The following is a 19707-nucleotide window of genomic DNA, read 5'->3' on the forward strand; positions in this document are numbered from 1 at the left end:
ACGCCCAGGTGAAGACAAAGGGAATTTGGAGTGCTGATCACAAGCTCAGGTCCTTGCACTACAGAACTACAGTGTGCCGCTGTCTCGCCAAAACAATAACGTTCTCTCCACACTTTTTTCCCTGATCTTGACGGTATTTTACTTGAAAAGTTCATCCTGAGTTTAGCTGAAGTCATGCAGCACTCATATATTTTGGTATATGACTGCTCAGCCCTATTAAGCAGATGAGAAGAAAATGGAAAAGAAACAGAAAAGGTCAAAAAATCTCTTTGGATCGTTCAGCCAATTGCTCTTCTATTAGCATGAGTGGTTTCAGCATTAGACCACAATAAGGCTGCACCCGACAGTCAAAAATGCCATTTAGTGTTTACTTGCCTAACGTACCAAATGCTGCCTCATAAAGAGGGGAATTGACAAAAATGACTTAATAAAAAAAGATTTCCTCAATCGCTTTCCATCTAATGATCGTGAAGTAGTTTACAAGCAGGAATGAAACTTTTCAGTCGTGGATAATAATACCCGCATTTTACAGGTGGAAAAATAATCCAGCCATAGCAATGTGTTTTGGTTGTCAACGGGAACCTTATCTAGTGCTTCGCTACAGATTTCACAAGATGAATGAAGAGGCACTCGGAACTCCACATGTCACCCGGTGCAGAACAACGGGGTGTTTGACCGGGAATCACAACCGGATTATCCTGCTGGTATTGCCAGGTCAAGAAGGGACTCCGGTCCAACCAGGATTTAAGAAAACATTGCCTTGCCCAAGGGCTACCTGGATATTTCCATCATTACCTGGGTGCTGCACACGGTGCCTTTGCTTTTTTCATGGTGGTAGGTTTTTTGTCTTTTTTTTTCCCCTCAAAGGGCAGGTGGTGGTGACGCCTGATTTGCGAGTGCGATTAACGCAGAGGAAATCTGACCTGGAAAAAACACCCGTTGGAGGCACAGGGGAAGGCTGCCAATGCTGAGATAACATCGGCTCGCCTCAGTTCACAGGTTAGGAAACAGCTGAAAATGAAGGAAATCTGTTCTTTTTTTAATTGTTATTCCTTGAAAGCCAGCTCACGGTGGGACAGCCCGCGCCGCCGCTGCCCTCCCCAGCACGGCGCCTCCGGCCGCCCCGCTCAGCGCCCCCCGCGCCGCGCCCCCGCCGCTCCGCCGCACCCCCCGGGCCCCGCCTTGCTCAGCCCGGCCTCCCCCTGAGCCGAACCGGCCTCTCCCGCCCAGGCACCGCCCCCGGCGGGCCCGGGGCCAGGCGGCGGCGGCGGCTCTCGGCGGCGGCCGCCCGGCGGGAGCGATGGCGGCGGAGGGGGCCGCGTTAGTGAGAGCCCGCGGCAGGACTCTGACCGCCTTCCCAGCAGGTACGTGCCGCGGGACGTGCCCGGCGGAGCCTCGGCAGAGGGCTGCGCGGCCCGGCGGGCTCCCCGCGCAGCCGGGACGGGGACGGGGCGGCATGCGGGCCAGGGCCCTGCGCCGGGACCCGCAGCTCGGGCGGGCTCTGCTGAGCGCGGAGCCGGGGCGCCCCGGAGCCTCCGCGTTCGTCACCGCCTTCGCGGTTGCGGAGCCGCGGGAAGCGCTGGCCCCGCGTCCCGCCGCCCGCCCGGGCGGGGACACAACGTGCCAGCGGCGTCCGACTCCGCTTCCGTCTTAAAATGCATGTCAGGGCCGCTGAACCGCGTCTCCGTAGCTCCTGAAGCTGTCGGTGCCAGCGCCGTGCTGCCCCGCGTCTGCGCCCGTCGAGCACCTACCGGGGTACAGGCGGCTGGTTGGTTGTGTCCCTTAAATGAAAGGCGGGGGTCCCACGGGAGGTGCAGACGCGGTCCCTTTGCTTCAAGGAGCTTCGGCCTCTCGCAGGGTGGAGCTCGGCAGCGGGTCCCTCCCGGTGCGGGCCGGCGGCGGGTTTCTGTTTCGTTATTTATGAGTCCTTGAGTGTTTAAAGTGTAAATTAGGCTTTTCTAAGCAGAGAACCAATAAAGCTCACCGTTAATTTGCCTGAGCAATGGCTAAAGGAACTGGAAAGCCAACAAGATTTACAAACCCAGGTTTTAATATGTATTTGTGACGTGGCTCGCTCTGAACCGTGGCCGAGAGCTCTAAGCAGGTGACGTGGGTGCGCGGCCTCCCCGTGCTGGATGGAGCCGTGTGCTCAAACACTGCTCTGCATAAAACTCTTTGCGGTAGGATTTCCCACTCAAAGCCGTCCCCGCCACGCGCAAACCTGCCTCCTTATTATCAATTTTTCGTGCCTGCATTGAGTTCTCAAGTCCCGCCCTATTTGTACATTCCCAGCGATGTATTTTAGGTCGATTTTGAAAGACGGGTTTCTGTTTTGAGCGGCGAGCCCAGCCAAAGCTTGGCATTTCTGGGGCGAAAAATATCTGTATTTCCAAAGAAGTGATTTCTCTAGAATCAGAGTGAAAGGTAGATATTTTCCAGTTTTCTGCAGAACGGACATATGGCATTCATTCAGAAAAAAACCCCATGTGAGCGAGTCACCGGGTCCCTCCCGGCGCGGGCCGGCAGCGAGCGCTCCGGTGCGGGCCAGCCGCGCTGCCCGCGGCTGCGGGGCCTCCGGACTCGCTCCACGGACCCGCTGGACTCGCGTCTCCCGGGGGCACAGGCTGCTGCCAAGCCAAGGGTGGCGGCCACCTCCTGGCTGCTGGTGCTGCCTTGGGGCTGGACCTGCAGAGGTGCGTGTGAACATCTATATGTGTCTCACCTGTTTGTAAAATTCTCCCAAGGCTGGAGGGTCTGCAGTGTGCCTGGGTTTTTGAGGTCCAGAACTAGCTCTGCGTTAGGAAGTCTTTTCCTCTTGCCATGCACAGAAGGTATTTTATTTCCTTTCATTTGTTTATAAATTACAAATTGTATTGGTTTGGTGAGGCGGATAAGGCTATTCAATCCCAACGATTATGTGGTATGTTCTTGGGTTTCATTGGAAATATTTGGCTTTGCTTGTTGCCAAATAAAGAAACATCACCAAGTCTGAGCATGTGAAATACACGTATACAGTCATTCTGGCAACCTATTAATTGCAGATGGCGTGGTTGGCTTGGAACAGAATGCCTAGCATTTGTTGAGGGGACAGATGGCAGACAAGCCATCTAGTTATAACAACTGTATAGTGAAATTGTAACAAAAGGGGTGTTCAATGGCAGTGTAAAAATTTCTGAACACAAGCTTTATCTGAGTACTTCTTGAAAATTGCCTTAAACGTGGAAGAAAAATGTGATTTAGGTATGTTTTTCCACATGTGTTTCTTTCTACTGAAGTGTCTTTCTTTGGTGTTCTTTGTTAATTAAGACTTTTCTTACCAACTGTGGGTTTTTTTAATCTTGTTCAGGACTTTTTAGTCTATCTCAGTCCAGCTGCCGCCTTTGGGTACAATGTTTCTTTGTCAATAATTTACTCTAGCTCTTTCTTAAGAGGCTAAAGTTCAACATGACCTTTTAATAACTAAATGATTGGGGAAAAAAATAAAACCAAGGGCTCATAAAACCGAGGCAAAGTTTCTTGCAGTTTAAGATGAAAATCAGTTGTCTGTGTTTTGATATTTTCCTCTTCAGGTTTCACTCCCGTTCAACACATAGCTACGCAGAACCTTTACTACCACTGGTATGGCCTGGCAAGCTGTTTTCTTTTAAAATTTGAGAGTCACTATCGAGAGCTTAATTTCCTTTCTTCTTACTACCCTTTCTGCAAAATCACTCTTGCAACACCGTGTCCCGTATCAGTAATTTGTTCAGCCTGCTCTCACGTAATGTGGAGGCTGAACCTGTTACCTGACGTCGTCTGCTTTTGATACCTGACGTCGTCTGCTTTTGATACCTGACAGATGTGATCAGAAGCTCAAGGTAAAGGCTCTAAATTACCCACATAATCAACGGAGCGTAGTGGTGAACAGTGCATAAATACCGTACTGTATTGGCAAGAGACCTCTGTGTGCTTTGGCTTTACATTTTAATACGTTCTCTGTCTTTTCTACCCATGTGAAATTATGCCTCAGATGTCTTCTACTAGTATTTTAGGGAAGAAATGGGGCCATAGGTTGGGGTAAATTCCGTCTTCTCCACCGCTTCTCCCAAGAAGTCATGGTGCATTTTGGGGTGGGGTTTGTTTGTGGGGGTTTTATGTTGTTTTTATTTGTTGTTTGGGGTTTTGTTTTGTTTGTTTGTTAAAATTATAATTGTTTTTTGTGGGAGTTGTTTTGTTGGTTATTTGGGGGTTTTTTTTTGTCCCAATTATGCCAGTAGTATGCTGTGTAAACAATTTCTGTGAAAGTTGGTAGAGCACTTTTTTCAAGTAACTAAACAAGCAATAGTAGCATCAACTTAGCTGATTGAGAAGTGTCTCTGTTTTGAACCTGTCTCCTGCTCGTTTTAGCTGATGGTTCCAAAACCTTTACCTGGAAGAGGTAGATAACCAGCATTGCCACTCGCATTTTCAGTTCCACGTGTGATTTTTGTGTTTCTGTGTCATGCCCCCCTTACCAATCTTTTGCAAACTCTTTACGTTTGTTCAGTTGCCTCTCCTATTTTTCATTTTGCTCTCTGTATGGGAGTGTAGCGGAAGAACGGCGAGGAGGTTGGTTAAATGTAAATACGCTCAAGTGCCTTGCACCTGTCTGGAGAAAAAGCACGTACGTCACACTAATTGCTTTACTGACCTTGTGTGTTTGATGAGTAGAACCTCTGTGTTAGATAACACAGGCCTGTGAGAAACTCCAGGCACCTTATCACCATGTCTGAGATTCTTGCTTTGTTGTGAGAAAGAGCGAGAGGCTGCGCCTGCCTGAAGCCTTGAAATCCAGGTGAGCTCAGCAGAACCAGGATCTTCCAGCAGGGCTGAACTGACCAGCGCCTGCGGCCCCGCTTGTGTCACCTCTGCCTGGGAGCTCAGGTGCGACTTTGGAGACCCCCCCAGTAGAGAGGTAACTAAAATAAAACTTGCTCGTTGCAAATGCATTCGTGGCCTCTGGCTCTTCTTGCGATGTGTTCACACTCTCTTCTCCATTCCTTTCCCATCTCTACTTTTTTGCCATTACTGAATGTTAGGGTGACTTTGCTTCATAGCACTTGCTAGAACTGTTGTTTGTATGAAGTTGGGTGTGTGTTTCCCATATGCACTCTCCTGCATTTTTCTGCCTTGAAGTCCATCTACTTTCTTGAACAGTCCCTGCGTAATGAAGTCTCCCCCCAGCTCTTCACGAGGCCTTATTTTCATACTGCCAAATGGCTTCACTTGAGCAAATTTCACTTCCTTGCCATTCAGTTACTGTTACAGATTTTTTAGGATTTGTTAGACAATACAGGTCCTAGTACAGACTCAGGTGGCATCCGTGTGTCTTATCAGTTGTTTGTTTGTTTTTTCTTACCAGTTTTTAATGCATACAAGGACCTTTTTTTTCATATTTCAAGATAGCTTGGCTGCCGTAAGAGTCTTTGCTGTGTAACTGTCAGATACCTCTTGGAGATGATATCGAGTGGATTCCCCTTGTCCGTGTAAAAGCTGCCGATTACTCTTTCTAAAGAACCAGTAAGCGCAGTAGTTATAGTCTTTGTTCCCGTTTCCATTCACTTGCCTGTACAGACGCCAGTTTTTACCAGATTGCTCAGGAAACGCTTTCAAATGCAGGTGTGATCCCGGCCATCCTCCGCCTCTGCTGCAAAGGCAGATTTAAGCACAAGGGAACTCCCCAGGGCTCAGCTGGTTTGTGCTTTTGAGTTCTGTGGACGACACCTGATCGGAGTGGTTTGTTATTGCTTCTGTCTATTTTTTCAATCATCTACTGGTATTTTGATTTGAGACAGATCTGGTGCGCTGTTTGTAAAGAAGAATTCTGGCATTCCGAAGAATTCTGGAACTTTACAAGTTCCTTCACAATAAACGTGGGTACAAAAATTTACATTGTTTTTCTGCTCTGCCTTTATCTTTGGGTGCATCTTGCATGTGTGGAACGTGTCTGCCTACCTGCCCCTAATGCCTCTAAAAAGGGCTTTATTAGTTTTCAGATTTATGCTATTTCCAGTTTTTGTTCTTCACTTCTTTTTTTTTTTTTAGCTTCACTTCTTGGACTTTTGTATCTAACCTTCCAGTGTATAAAATCTGCCCCGTTTACTTTATTTGGACGCTTTAATTTTTTGAAGGGTGCTGTCCTGCTCTTACTAGTGTCCTTCTGGCTGCTGTTTGTGTTGTTTAGTCAGTCTGGAATCTTTTTGGTCTTTCTGAAGTTCTTAGTAAATGTTGTGAATACGGTCTGAGCCTCTGGGACAGTGCGAATAGCTTCCGTGTTGCCGTCGAGGATTTTTGCACTTTTAAAAAGCATAGTAATTACATATAATTCACCTTCCTTTGAACTTTAGTACAACCGCAGTTGATTTCTTATTTTTTCTTGCTTTCACATGAGTGTTAGATCTTGGCACATTACGATTACTGTTCTAGAGCTCTTCAACAGTAATATTTTTGGGTCTCGATCAGAACTGCTTCCCAGCTAGCATATTCCGTTCCCAGTACTGTCTCCAACTCTCATATGAATTAGGCAAATTTTTCCGTGGGTTTTGAGCAACTTTGTGTGACTTCACCTTGTCATTATGCAAACCACCCCCCTTCACACCTACGGGCTTGGGCTGGAAAGTTTCTGTGATGAGTTTACGTGTTAAATTTGGAAGTGGGCATAAAGGCGTGACTAGAGTTGGGTATTCTGTAGCCCTCAGTACAAATAAACTGGATCTGAGGGGGCATTTCCTACCTTGATAGTTGCCTAAGAAGTTTAAAAGTATATAGTTTAAAAATAGCAGTACTGCTTAATTTATTTGAGGAACTTTTCTCTGTCAGTTAGTGTTTCTACTAGCCTTAACTCCATAGCTTAGGCTCACTGTATGTAATTTCTACCATAATTACTATTTTGAAGTGTTTTATTTGCGCTCTGAAAAATGTATTTCGATACCTGTTTTGAAGGGGTTTCTTTCCTGATGCATAAAATTGCACCTTCCATAATATGTTGCCTTGGACATTTGGCAGAACCCTCAGTAGTCACATCTTTGGGAGTCTGTCAGGTACACGTGGAAAATATAGCGGAAAGGAGTGCATATTTCATTAGATTGACATTTTTTGTATTTGGACATACAGACAATAATGATGGTGTTTTCAAAGCCACAATTATTGATAATGTTTTAATATTCAACAAGGCATTATTAAGGGCTTGGTGCAAGTCGTTCGTTGTTTTTCAAGCTACTCCAGGACCGAGAGGAATGAAAATGAATTCCTTTCAAGGTAAACTGCAAAACAATTGCAAGAAAAAGAGGGTTTGCCTTTTGTATTGTCTGTGATGCAGAAATACGGCCTTAACTTAAAATATTCCATTGTCCCTCCTGCCTGTAGCTTCTGTAGAAAACCAACCTTGTGCTTCTTCTCTAGTTTTAACCTGGAAAGAGTCACAGCCACACTTGTAGGCAGCGACAGCTCAGGGCAGGAGCCATGTACCTATTTCTGCTCTTCTGTGATCTTTCAGAGAAGCGAAATGAATTCCCCTGGCCAACCCAACATGAGAATGAGGGCGGTTTTTGTATTTATAATTGCCCGTGGTACGCTGAGCAAGCGCTAGGCGTGTGTCCGTGTCCGTTCTCCTCTGATACGAGACTGTCTATAGAGAGGCTATGCACAGGAGTAGCTTTTCATCACTCTTTTGTTTCCATGGAATGCCACAGAATGTAGAGGAGGAAGAAAACCGAGGCACTGTTGAAACCGAGCAACACAAAGAAGTGCCAGCAGGGAAATACTGGAGGTCCCCGCAGCGCTGCGTGGCTGTCAGAGCCCAGCTTGCCGTGGTCTAGATGAGCAAGCTCGAGTCCCACCGAGGTCCTTGAAGTGTCTTTCTGTGTGTCATCACAATACATGGCTGAGGTTTTTCTCTTGTGAATTGCTGCCGACTATGTTGGCCCTTCACGGAATTAATCCTTAGACGAAATTAGAAGCTGGCACCATTTTTCAGCCTGTGCTGCTAAAAATACCTCACATTGATCCTCTCTCCGTACGTTGGCATGCGTGGGAGCAGAAAAAGAGTGGGAAGCTATTGAAACTGAGCATAACAACTTGTTCTGAAGTTGGACTTCTTCCGTGGCGATCAGCTGTGCGGCTCTTAAAGACGCCTGGGAGCAAAATGGATTTGGGATAGGAGCTTTATGTGGCTCAGTGTGTAAGAGCAGCTCCGCAGACATTATTTGTCCTCCAGGAAGGGAAGCTGTTGGTACATCAGTTCCACGAGAAATCTGCCGACTTTGATCTGGCATTTGCGTTTTCTTCTTGCTGCGGCAAATTCAGAAAGTTGCAAACAGCCTCTGTGCTGACAGGGATGAAGAGCCAATTTGCAGGCGTTCTCAGCTCTGCTCAATGATGCAATGCAAGAGAGAAGGCAGAAAAAAAATGTTTATTAATTGAATCCTCATCTTCTATTGCTTTACCTAGCATGCGTTTTGTCTAGTACAGCTAGGTAGCTCATCAAAAGGCTTGCAGATTGAAACTCTTAGCAAGAAGGATGCCTTTATCATTCCCATAAAAGTCATTGCTTGCTGTGTTTGAAGGGAAGATGGCAACTACATGCTATTTAATTGAAGCCTCATGGAGGATCATCTAGAACCTGGATCATGACCAGATGATCACTGCAAAAACAGCTGTTCCCTCCCACCCCCGTGTGCTCGATGCTGTTTGGTGCTGCCCCTCGGCCAGGTTTGGTGTTCCCGGGCGCACCCACAGGGTGACTTGTCTGAGCTCTTCTGGTGATTCAGTGCGAACTCCCAAAAAATCGTGCGAACGACTTTGCGTGTGCTCAAGCAGATGAGGTTGGTTTGCACGACCTGCAGCATCTGTTCTGCTCGAGGGCGCTCACAGCCAGCTGGTGAGGGAGAGAGGTGGGGTACAGGGGTTTTGTTATTAATTATCCGAACACAGTCCATTGATAAATCATTTAATTGTTAGGCAAAAGACTTCTGGATCCATCTATGATGCTTTTACATTCCGTTTCTCATGGTGACCCTCTAACCGTGTTGGTCCGCTGAGGAGCGCTCGGGCAGCCGTGCTCCTGGGGTTTGCAGCAAAATTACCCCAATTGCACTAGTTGCAACAATTTACACTTTAGCTGAACTGATGTTATGCCTTGCACAGCTAAGGAGAGCTTGCATGAACTGTGCACACAGACCAGTGACAGCAATTAAGAGTTATTTTGTGGATGAGCTGCATTTGGAACAGGCTTAAGAGCTGGTGCAGGGGGAAGTTTCCACCAGTGGTGTTGTACCGATACAACTCTCTTCATGGTATACTGCTTTTTTTAATGGTATCTTATAGTAATTGAAACACATTCCTGATAAACAAAAATTTAAATTGTAAGTTTAAGCTAAGTGTCCATATGTTATTTTGTTTCCACATATTCTTTTGGTTTTGGGGGAACAAAATCAGTAAGTACTGAACTAAATCAGTAAGTACCACTTGATAAGTAATAAGCTAATGCAGTTTGGTTTAAGTACTAAGTTTATTTGGTTTTAAATAGGTTTTCTGGTTGGAGGGATCAAATAACAAGGCAAAGGTAGAAAATGGATATTTCACCTTGCTGTTACTTTTTGTAACCATTTGATAAATTGTTGAATATCCCCAAAATAGCTGTTGTGAATTATTTGACTAAGACCAGTTAACTAAACTAACATTTTAAGTAAATGTTGCTTATGTAGCCTTGATTCCTGGATCTTTTCTGTTGTCCCTGCTTCGCTTTCTTCATTTTATCTTTTTCTTTCCTACAGGAGAATATAGCTTATACCTCTGCATCGCTTTCAGTTCCTTTCTCTTTTCACCTCCTATCTCTTTCCTTTTCTCCCCACTCTTCTTCACCTCCACCCCTGCATCTTCTGCTTCTCTTTTCTTCTGCCACTTCTCGATTCTGTCTGCGGACTCAACTTCTCTTCTCAAATGCATCTTTCAGTGTCTCTCTCTGCCTCCCATGACCGTCACCCACTCAAACCAGAGCATCTGTGCAGTCTTGGAAACACCCAGGTACTTAAAACCTGGAGAGCTACTGTATTGGCATGAATATAAGGCAGCAAAAAAAAAATAATCCATCTATATTTTACCTAGGCCACCATGGTAAAAAAACACTGGCTTCTGATTAATCAATGCAAACCAAGTAGATTTTGCTCAACGTTATCAATACTGTCCACTGAGCTGCTGGAAAAGGGGCAGGAGTTAAAAATCCTGCCAATGTTGTTCAAGGATTTGAGCGCGTTTCCCATTTAATGAGTTTGAGGATTGCGCCACTCCTCCAAAACAAGGTCCTGTTTCAGAGTTTTCCTTTTTTTCAGTTTTATTCTATGTAGATCATAAAGGATTTCTGATGCAGGTTTCCTTAACTGTTTTTTTCTGTATCTTTCCACTTCTAAAAGCCATCAGTTGATTTCTCTGCACAAACAATGCCTTTGTAGCGTGTAACCTGCTTTTTACGGCAGTCATATTTTGCCCTGCCACGCATAAAAACCTAAATTACTTTGTCATTCAGCTGCTTCCAGAAGGCTTCTACTGCAAACTCATGGAGAGATGATCATTTCACTCCTCTGAATAAGTTATATAATTGGAAAAGTTCATTTCATTTCAGAATTAAAAGCTGATGCATGGATAAAAGCTTCTTTCTATACATGATTGTTATTTAGAACACGGCAATGCTGGTATGAATTGACAGTGCTAACAGATTATAAATAATTTTGTTCAGAAATTAAATGTTACTTCAGCTAGCCTGCAGAGGCTTGCGTTTGGAAAACGCCGTGATGCCACAGCAACAGGTGACAATGAGGAGCAGCTCCTGGGGCTGCCCACATCCCTCCCCGCCAGCCTCCCCACATCTGTGGGGCAACAGATGAATCCTGACCTCTGATTTCCAACCTCCCTTGAAAGAAACACCCCCCCCCGCCACCCCTGGCTTCTTGCGACGGCAGAAGCTCCAGTTCTAGATCACTTGAAAGAAAACCAAAAGTAAATCCCTGCGCTGGACGTGCCACTTGCTTATATTCTGTTATTGGAAGGTTGGTTTTGTTGCAAATTGTGGTTCGGATCAGACTGACATAATATTTCTGCATTATATTTTAATTTGAAAATATTTGCTTTATATATATATATATGTGTGTTTTAGATTCAGTTATAGATTGATGTAGTCAATTTTTAGCAGTTTAAATGCTGTTTAATAAAATGCCAATAACACTCAACGTATTAACCCAAATACAGCTGTCCAAACTGAAATGTTGGGTTTGCAGATGAATGCATTCAGACAGCTGGAGAAAGTGCAGGGTACTTGTGTTCGTACTTTAATTCCAACTTGACACATAAGTCTAGGAGACAGGATACTCTTTTTTTGTTTTTAATTTGCAGGCAATTCTTGCTTTTTTTTTTTTGCCCAGCATTGAGATTATTTTTTTCTTAACGTGTTTGTCGTCGTACGTATCGCGCTGCTTTTCTGGTACTTGTTATTGTAGTGTCAGAGAAACAAATGTACGAGAAAACGGTAGCTGTACCAATTCTGTTGTATGTTCTGACTGCACTGACTCTGCCGATGGACGTTTGTTTCTGAGTCGTCACCTTTTTCTCATGGGTCTTGGGAGCTGTTGTGGTGGTTCTAAATTTGGATTTTCATCGTTGCTGCCAGTTCTGATGTTGCTGGATTTTGTGTTTGGTCCTATCGAGTGGCTTTGGCTCTGACTCCAAAGAATGTGCTTCATTCAACTTCTCTGTAAACGTATAAGAAGAAAAAGTGTTTAACTCCTTAATAATTTAAGGAGAAGTCTATTGGAACCATAAAATGTGAAATGTGTATGTTTTAACATGTTAATTAAAGAAGCAATAATTGGAATCTTAAAAGAACCAACTGAAATCTAACATTATACACTTGTGCTCTGTTGTAGTCTTGTAATTTCCTGCACTATTTGCCGAATTCTTCACATACTCTTCCTCTAGTCGGTCTGTAATTACCATGCCGTATAATTAGATTAATATACTTGCATTTATTGCAGCTATTCGTTGGAAGAAAATTTTGTACTTTTGTATTTGTCCTACAGGAATGACTACAGAATTCTGCATTTTGATTAAAGCGGCCTCAGCTTACAGAGCTGAAGAGCAATCAGTGTCATGATGTGTGGAAGCTTTCCTTCTCTTTATAAGTTTCTGTAGTGCTTAACTGTTCTGTTTTTTCTCTTTTTTTTTTTCTTCTTAGCTGATGAGTACCAATGGAAGGGGCCCTTCTACTTCATCCAAGGAGCAGATCCTCAGTTTGGGCTGATGAAAGCTTGGGCGGTTGGAGACACTAACAATGGAGATAATGAATGGGGAGAAGAAATCAAATTAGCAGAGCAGGCAGTGCAGGCCATTAACAAACTGAACCCTAAACCCAAGTTCTTTGTGTTGTGTGGAGACCTTGTCCATGGCATGCCAGGTAAGGCAATTAGAAGTGTAGAATGGGAATAACAACTCAATTTTCTTTATATTTCAGATTGGCAACAAGGCCAATGTAATTTCTTTGACTTCACAATATTCTTTTATAGGATTTGATGTGCTACCGTTTTGGTGTTTGGGGAAAAAAGTGCGCTTAGATGATTCTTGAGACTATTCTGATTTTTTTTCACCTGACTTTCCTGTATCATTCTTTTTAGGGATGTACTTTTGTAAGTTAGTTGCTTTTTTTTCAGTGGGCCTGAGGAAATTTCCTTTGAAATGAAAGTCCTAAGAAGACATGGTAAAATTCTTTCTTCTAAACAAATTGCTTTGAGAAGACAAATGGGGAATCTAGCCATTGGGGGGAAAAACAATGCCAAGAAAAGAATAAAAACCAGCTATGTCTTTTTGACTGCCTAAAGTGGGTGAAGCTCAGAGAGTTCTCTGGCTTTCTAATGCTTAATAAATTTGACTGCCTTAATATTTAAATTATAAAAATGCTAAAAGCCAGTAAATTCAAGTTTTAGCTGCCTGTCCGGTTGCTGTGGGACTCTGAGATCAGCGTGTGTCTGCACAGGCAGAGGAAGAACGACAGACCGTCTGGAAAGGTGAGGTACAAAGTTCGACAGTTACGACCTCAAAACAGACCGGTAACATCTTCTGCTTTAAGAAGACAAATAACTCTTCTTGGATGCGAAGGAAGACGTGATGTTAGTAGTTGACAAGTGGTCCGAAAGGCAGGTCTGAGCGTGCTGTGCCGTATTTCGCAGCCGTGCCGAGCTGTGGACGCCGGGTCGGGGACGACATGGCCAGGTCGGGGACGCCGGGGACACGGTGGCCGTGTCACTGACCCTGCAGCGATCCCCACCTGAGCCTGGAAATGCAGAGTCCTGGTGCCGGGTGCTGCTCTTTGCTCTGCGTCCCCTGCGCCTGGGGTGGCACTTCCCACTCGTGTTTGCACAGCAAGGGTTTGAGCATCTTAGAGACCTGTCATTGATTCCTTCAGCATCCCCCCAAGTGGATTTTAATACCGTAACTGTCAAATTAATGGGTCAAATTGATTGCCGTCATTTATAGGCTACAGACTTTCTTTTGACCAGAACGTGATTTTAGGGATAGAGTGGGAAAGAGTAAAAAACCAACAGCTTTAAGCTTGATAGGATCTACTGTGTAACACCTCAGTAGCTGTATCGTTATGTGAAGTCTGCCATTATGCAGTTGTTTTATTCATATATGTTCTTCCATTAATCTTAGAAGTACAGGTTTAACCCAGAATCATAAAATAATCTCTTCCTAAGAATCATCTGGCCTTCCTATAGCAGAGATTTTAATAAGTATTAGTTCCACATATGTTATCTTCAGTATCCCTTGTGAGAGGAAAACAATTCAGGACAAATAATAGGTGTCCTACATGCTATTGAAATGGATCTCTCGCTCACAAATTTAAATGATCCAGGAAGCTAAGTTAATTTCATTTTACCTGGGAATTTCTCAGAGACTCATAAAACAATGTAAAATTCGGAGTACTTTTGTCTATATGGGCTTTAAACAATGTTATTCTAAGGCTCTTCTGTTGATACAAAGTGTGAACTACAGAGAGCCAGCATTCTTCTGACTTCTACCGGGTACCGAATTGCTAGATACAATAGATAAGTCTTCCCTGTGGCAGGTTTTATTTTTTTTATCTGGTAATGGATCTCTGTAGTCATTACTGTTCTTTTACCAGTGTCTCAGACTTGGGTAGTATTTTAAATACAAACCCGTCAAGAGTTCTGCAAAACATGATCATGTATTCATTTTGCTAACAAACGCATAAAAGAAACTGAACGGGATTGTAGTGCTGAGATCACTTACCTTGTGTGATATTTGTGCTGCGTGGTGTAAAATATTTGAAGCTGCCTAGTGCAATTTCTTGGAAATTGCAACAAAGAGCAGTTAATTACTCGATGATCTTGAGAGTCTTTTCTAGCCTAAATGATTGTAAGATCACCTCACTTGAGCCACCGTCTTTTAAATCTAATAATTTCTTCTTGATTGAAATTATGGTAATACTTTGTAAGCCTGTGTTATCGTGTAGTTCTATAACATAGTTAAGGAAATGTACAGCTAAAAGGAATTTTTAAATATTCAACTGGAACAATTACTTATTTGATTACTGCCTTTGCATTTATACAAATGGCTTGCTGTGCTGTGAGTGGGTAAACAAATAAGCACAATTTAACAACGAAATTGTACGTGTAAGTACAATTTTGCAGTCAGCCATTTGTCTTTCTGTCTAGACTGATGAGAGATAAAAGTGAATCACCCTGTGATGCAGATACCTGTGGATTAACACCGACTAGTTGCCTAGAAGGACAAGGAGACAGAAATGTAGAGACAGAAAAATAAGGCATACACGATAAAGCTAAATCTCTATATCTCAAAGAATTCGAAACAACACTTTAAACCGTCTGAATGTGTATTTTGGAAATGAGATAATATGTTGGTCAAATATTTTTTCCTACATTTTTCTCCTGCTTACTTAGCTTCTGGAATAGAATTTCCTTCAAAACACAAAAAGAGTTAAAGAAAACATAAAGAAAAGATATTTTAAAGCAAGGCAACTCACATCCTCTTTTAAAAATGTCTTATCAAGATAGTTGCTGACAATTTCTTTGGTTTGGCTTGTTAATAGCTGTTACTGTATGACACATGGCAAGACACTGGCATTAAGAAGCCAAGATGTTTGCCTTGTAAGACCTGATTTGTTGCGTATTCTTTTACCAAAATGGAAATCTTCTTGTGCTGGAAATTCTCAAGTTTTCTGCCACGTTCCATGCTGAACCCTAGGGACTGCGGTGACTTCGTTCTCACGGAGGAATATTTCTTACATTTCTTCTCTTACATGGGGATGTGTTTGAACTCCAACATATTTCTGCACCAGTTGTGACTCGGATACGAAGCAGGAGCCATTGTATTTCGCTGCCGCATGGCCCAAGTCTCTCCATTAATTCCAGTGCTAATACCGTGCCTGAGATTTCATACTTTATATAATCCATTTAAGCAATTCTGACTTCAAGTGAGATAAAAAGCTGTCAGCACCTGCTTAAACTCTTAAAAACATTTTAGAAAGGGTTCCATTTCAGAATCGTAAGAATAACATTGAAATTTGCCAGCACTTTCATTAGGTTTTACAACAAAAATTTGAAATTGTAAGAAGCCTTTCAGCAATACTACATTAATGAAAGAGAGCAAACAGAGAATAAGAATTTTTATAGCAAATAGCTTTTCAGATAACTCGAACGTATAAATGTCTGCAGAATTGAAGAATAGTAGCAATATTTCTTTTCCCGGAGTAATTTAAGTATTTTCACTGTTCTAGCAAGGATGCTCAGACCCACATAATGCATGTCTACAGTCAGTGCTGCTGCAGTCACTTCATGCTTCTCCATTGAGGAGTCTCTCCAAGAATAATTGCTATGTCAGTTCCCTTCTCACGTTAGTTCAATAAAACGAAATATTAAAAATTCATTTTTTCAGTAGGCAAAAATCAGGAATGGCATGAGACAAGACATTGATATATCATTGTGAATTTGGCTGGTGCATGTATCTTATCTGATGTCTCACAGCGCCTTTTAAATCATTTGTGTATATCAGCTATATTAAAACTGAAAACATCTGTGTTAATCAAAGTATAGCACAGTTGTGTTGTAGCGTGGTTACTGAGGGAAGCTGTGATCAGCTAAAGGTCAGCTACATTTTACAGTCCTCTGGCCAATGTCTCTTAAGTTATTTGGATTACACTGCTTTATAATCAATGCCTGTCAATAAAAAGGGGGAGGAAGAAAGCTCCCAGATCTTCCTCTCTTCTCTTAAATCATTTTATTCCGGAGTACTAAGCGTGAAGTTTACGATGACTGTTTTAAAGCAAGTGCTGGAGCCGTTTAGCTGAAGCAATGTTGAAACCTTTTGCAAAGGAACTCCAAGAAATGTCAGAATTTCAGCAGCTAGAAGTGATGAGCAGAATCCTGATCAGCTGGGAAGCAATCAGGCCCAGCACTTGGAATCCATTACAGATGTCATTAGAGCAACAAAGTAATCAGCGCCAGTATCTTGGTATTTAGCTGCTGATTAAAAGTAGTTTGTACTCTGAATATTATTTTCAGAAGTTTTTCTTGATTACATAATCAAGAATAGGATATCTATTCCTGGTAACGCTAATATTGTGGTGCATAATGAAGAATGTTAAGCGGTACCATATAGTGCAACGGTGTTACTGGCAGTAATTTATACGAACTAAATACTTACACCTGGATACCCCATGAGGATGAAAGACTTATTTGTATACGTTAAGTTAGTGTATCATAACTCAGTATGGCAAAAGCAGCACCGGGTACCTGCCACTTTTCACCGTCCCGCCCAGCGCTGGGCCTGTAGTTTCTTAGTTTATTATTGCTTATTGCTGAAGTGGTAGAAGCCTTTGCTGCCGATCATGCCCCTTGCTTGTGTCAGCCCTTGGTGAACTTTGGTCTTGCCGACACCAGCCCTGCATGCCCAGCTGGTTTTCCAGTATTACTCAAGTCCATCTTTGCTTCCATCTCTCTTTTACATCCTTTTTCCACTGGTACTCAGGCATGAGTTCCCCGTTCAGCCAAGTCGTTCTCCTCATAGTCTACTTTTAAAGACCATTCTTGTATTAAGAGGAGTGTCGTTCTTGTATTAAGACGACACGTCAACTCTCAAACTCTTTTGCCTTTCAGAGCTGCCTCCCCCAGATCCGCTGTCCCGAGCCCCAGATCCGCTGTCCCGAGCCCCAGATCCGCTGCTGCCGTCCCGGGGGCGCTGAGCTCTGCTCCGGGGGCCGCTGCAGCGGCGGCTGCCGGGGCTGGACACGGCCCCGGGGAGCAGCAGGACCCGCCGATCCCGTCCGTGCAGAGCGAGTCCCGGCCTCGCTCCGGGGTTGCTGTCGGCAGCTGTTGGGGAGCCTGGTTGAGCCGTAAGAGCCAGGGTCTGTGATCTGGAGACTTTTTCGAGTTGTTTAGAGAAGACTTGATCGAGTTCTTTGCCCCTTTTGGGTGGCGCGTAGCAAAACCCCACTCTAGGGGCTGACCTTTGCTCTGATCCCAGCCCGGGGGCTCAACCAACCTGGTGTCTGTTCCACAGAACAGCTCCCTCCGTGCAGCGAGGGCAAACTCCCCGCCTTCCTTCTGGCCTGTCTTTCCCGTTTCAGTTTAACACGAAGCATTGTGGTCCCTTCTTCATCCCGAACCCGGAGTGCAGGGCTGTGCCCAGGAAGCAGCTGCTGCATTTCAGCACGTTTCGTTGCACCAGCAGAGGATTCGGCAGCTTGCAGCCAAGGTCACCCCGCTGGAGAAACACGGGCTTGGGAAGCCGAGAATCCAGCAGCTATTTTTAAGTGGCTGAATTCCTTTGGAGGAAATTGCTTAAACCGCCTTTTTGTAATGATACTGTTGCTGTCGGCAACTTGATAGACATGAGTTGTAGCCAGCAAAGTCCGTTATGTGATGTAGCTTTAGACCAGGTGTTTAATTATTTTCCATTAATTGCTCTGCCTACATGGGTGAAAGAACAAGACAGCAAGTCTCCTGCAAACTTCACTCAGCTCTGACTGTAATAAAATGTAGCTGTTTAGAGACTAAATGAAACGAGACTTGGCTAATAATGTGTATAATCGAAAAAACTGATAGAACTTGATTAAGCTTGATCTGTTAGCAGTGTAATAACGGATCAGTGAGCAAGTAATGGTTATGCTTGTAGTTTGAGGTTCATTTGTGTGTGTATGTTAATTAGAAGAAAACAAAATCACTAGAACTGAGTATTATGGCATTTGAAGTACCCTGTGAATACTTATACTAATTCCTTTAGTTAGATGCGAGCATAATCTCTAATATACACATTTCCTGCCCGGGTCGTTCAGCGCCAAATAATCTGACATCAGCCTTTTCCGTCAATTAGGTGAAAGTGGTGAATTTTTTTTCTTTTCTTTTTTTTTTTTTTTTCTTCTACCTTTGTTTGATATTATTAAACTGCTTAATTAAAGGCTTCCAAGCTGTTATAACACAAAGTTAATTCTGATGAGGGAATGTTTAGCTCTGCTGAGGTGAGTGGAAATAGCACCCGGCGGGTCAGAGCGTGCGGATCGTGCTCTGCTCCAGAATCCCTTTGTTTGGCGGAGCGCTGGCGAGGAGGAGGATGCCCCGTCACTTGCATCTGCTATTGCAAAGGTCTTTTCTCCGAAGCATCCAGCTTTTGGGTTTTTTTTTAAATATCCATTTGGAAAGAACAAATCAATCTAGACAGCTATGTAAGGGATGGCAGGCGACAAAGCCATTGTGTTTGAAATAAACTGAATTCCAATAGGAGAATTCTGTTGTCCGCTCTTCTGCATGCCCACTGAATTAATTATGATGGTACTTCTGTTTTAATTAATCTGCCTATACTCCAATTTCATTTGCTTCAGAAGCAGTTGTCCCTCTTGCTTTCTAGATTGATCACAGCGAGATAAGCAGTTGTGCCTATTCAAGCTTTTTTTTTCATTCCAAGGTCTGGCGTTGTGGGGCTTTTTTGCTAGATTTTTATTCCTTTTATAGCTGATAAAGTATTGTAAGTGGTCTTACTCATTTTGGACACTTTTAGTCTTTTTTTATTTTTAAAAGACTTCTCTTTCTTAGCTCGAATTACACATGCTGCATTCCCCCTGGCTCGATTTAATGCATTAGATATAACTGATATGCACTGTGCTCACAGCGGCTTTTCCTTCTGTCCAGAAAACTGGAAATACTTGTGGGCCTTCCAGGATACTCAGTGTTATTTCAAGTGGTTGCAACACTGTAGTAAAGGGATCTGTGAGGAAGGACAGTAGCTTTGTAGAATGTACGTGATCGAAATATGAATCTTGTATCCAGGCTAAAGACAAAGTCTCATTGACTACTTGTATTCTATTATTGAAAATGTTTCCTTAGTGTTAGACAAGCTTGCTGTATACATTTAATGGTTGTCTGCTTGCTAGAATGAGCATTGATCTTGTTTTCATAGAAATATTTTTTTTTTGCTTGTGTTCTTCCATTCACTTATATGCAGAAATGCATTTCATATCTTTCAGTGTTATTAATATGGTACACTGCAGTAAAAATGGCATTTTATTTTTTTTTTCCCCGTAGACACAAACTAGTTACTTACTGCTCCTTGATGTGCTTGCTGTGTCTCTTGCTCTCTTTGGGCTGTAGTTGGACGAAGATCTTCCAGGAT

The 19707-nt window shown here is 43.4% G+C and overlaps 1 protein-coding gene across 1 annotated transcript in view; it reads left to right on the forward strand.

Annotated features, from left to right (window-relative positions):
* Nucleotides 1-1235: 1235 nt before the first annotated feature.
* The window catches only part of CPPED1 (calcineurin like phosphoesterase domain containing 1), a 42924-nt gene continuing 24452 nt past the window's right edge, over nt 1236-19707 (forward strand). The window contains exons 1-2 of the mRNA XM_065644871.1: nt 1236-1364; nt 12242-12460. Coding sequence (XP_065500943.1) covers nt 1301-1364; nt 12242-12460 — 283 coding nt within the window. The 5' untranslated portion in view covers nt 1236-1300. The remainder of the gene's footprint in view (nt 1365-12241; nt 12461-19707) is intronic.

This window comes from Caloenas nicobarica, chromosome 14, assembly GCF_036013445.1.
Source record: "Caloenas nicobarica isolate bCalNic1 chromosome 14, bCalNic1.hap1, whole genome shotgun sequence".
NCBI lineage: Eukaryota > Metazoa > Chordata > Aves > Columbiformes > Columbidae > Caloenas > Caloenas nicobarica.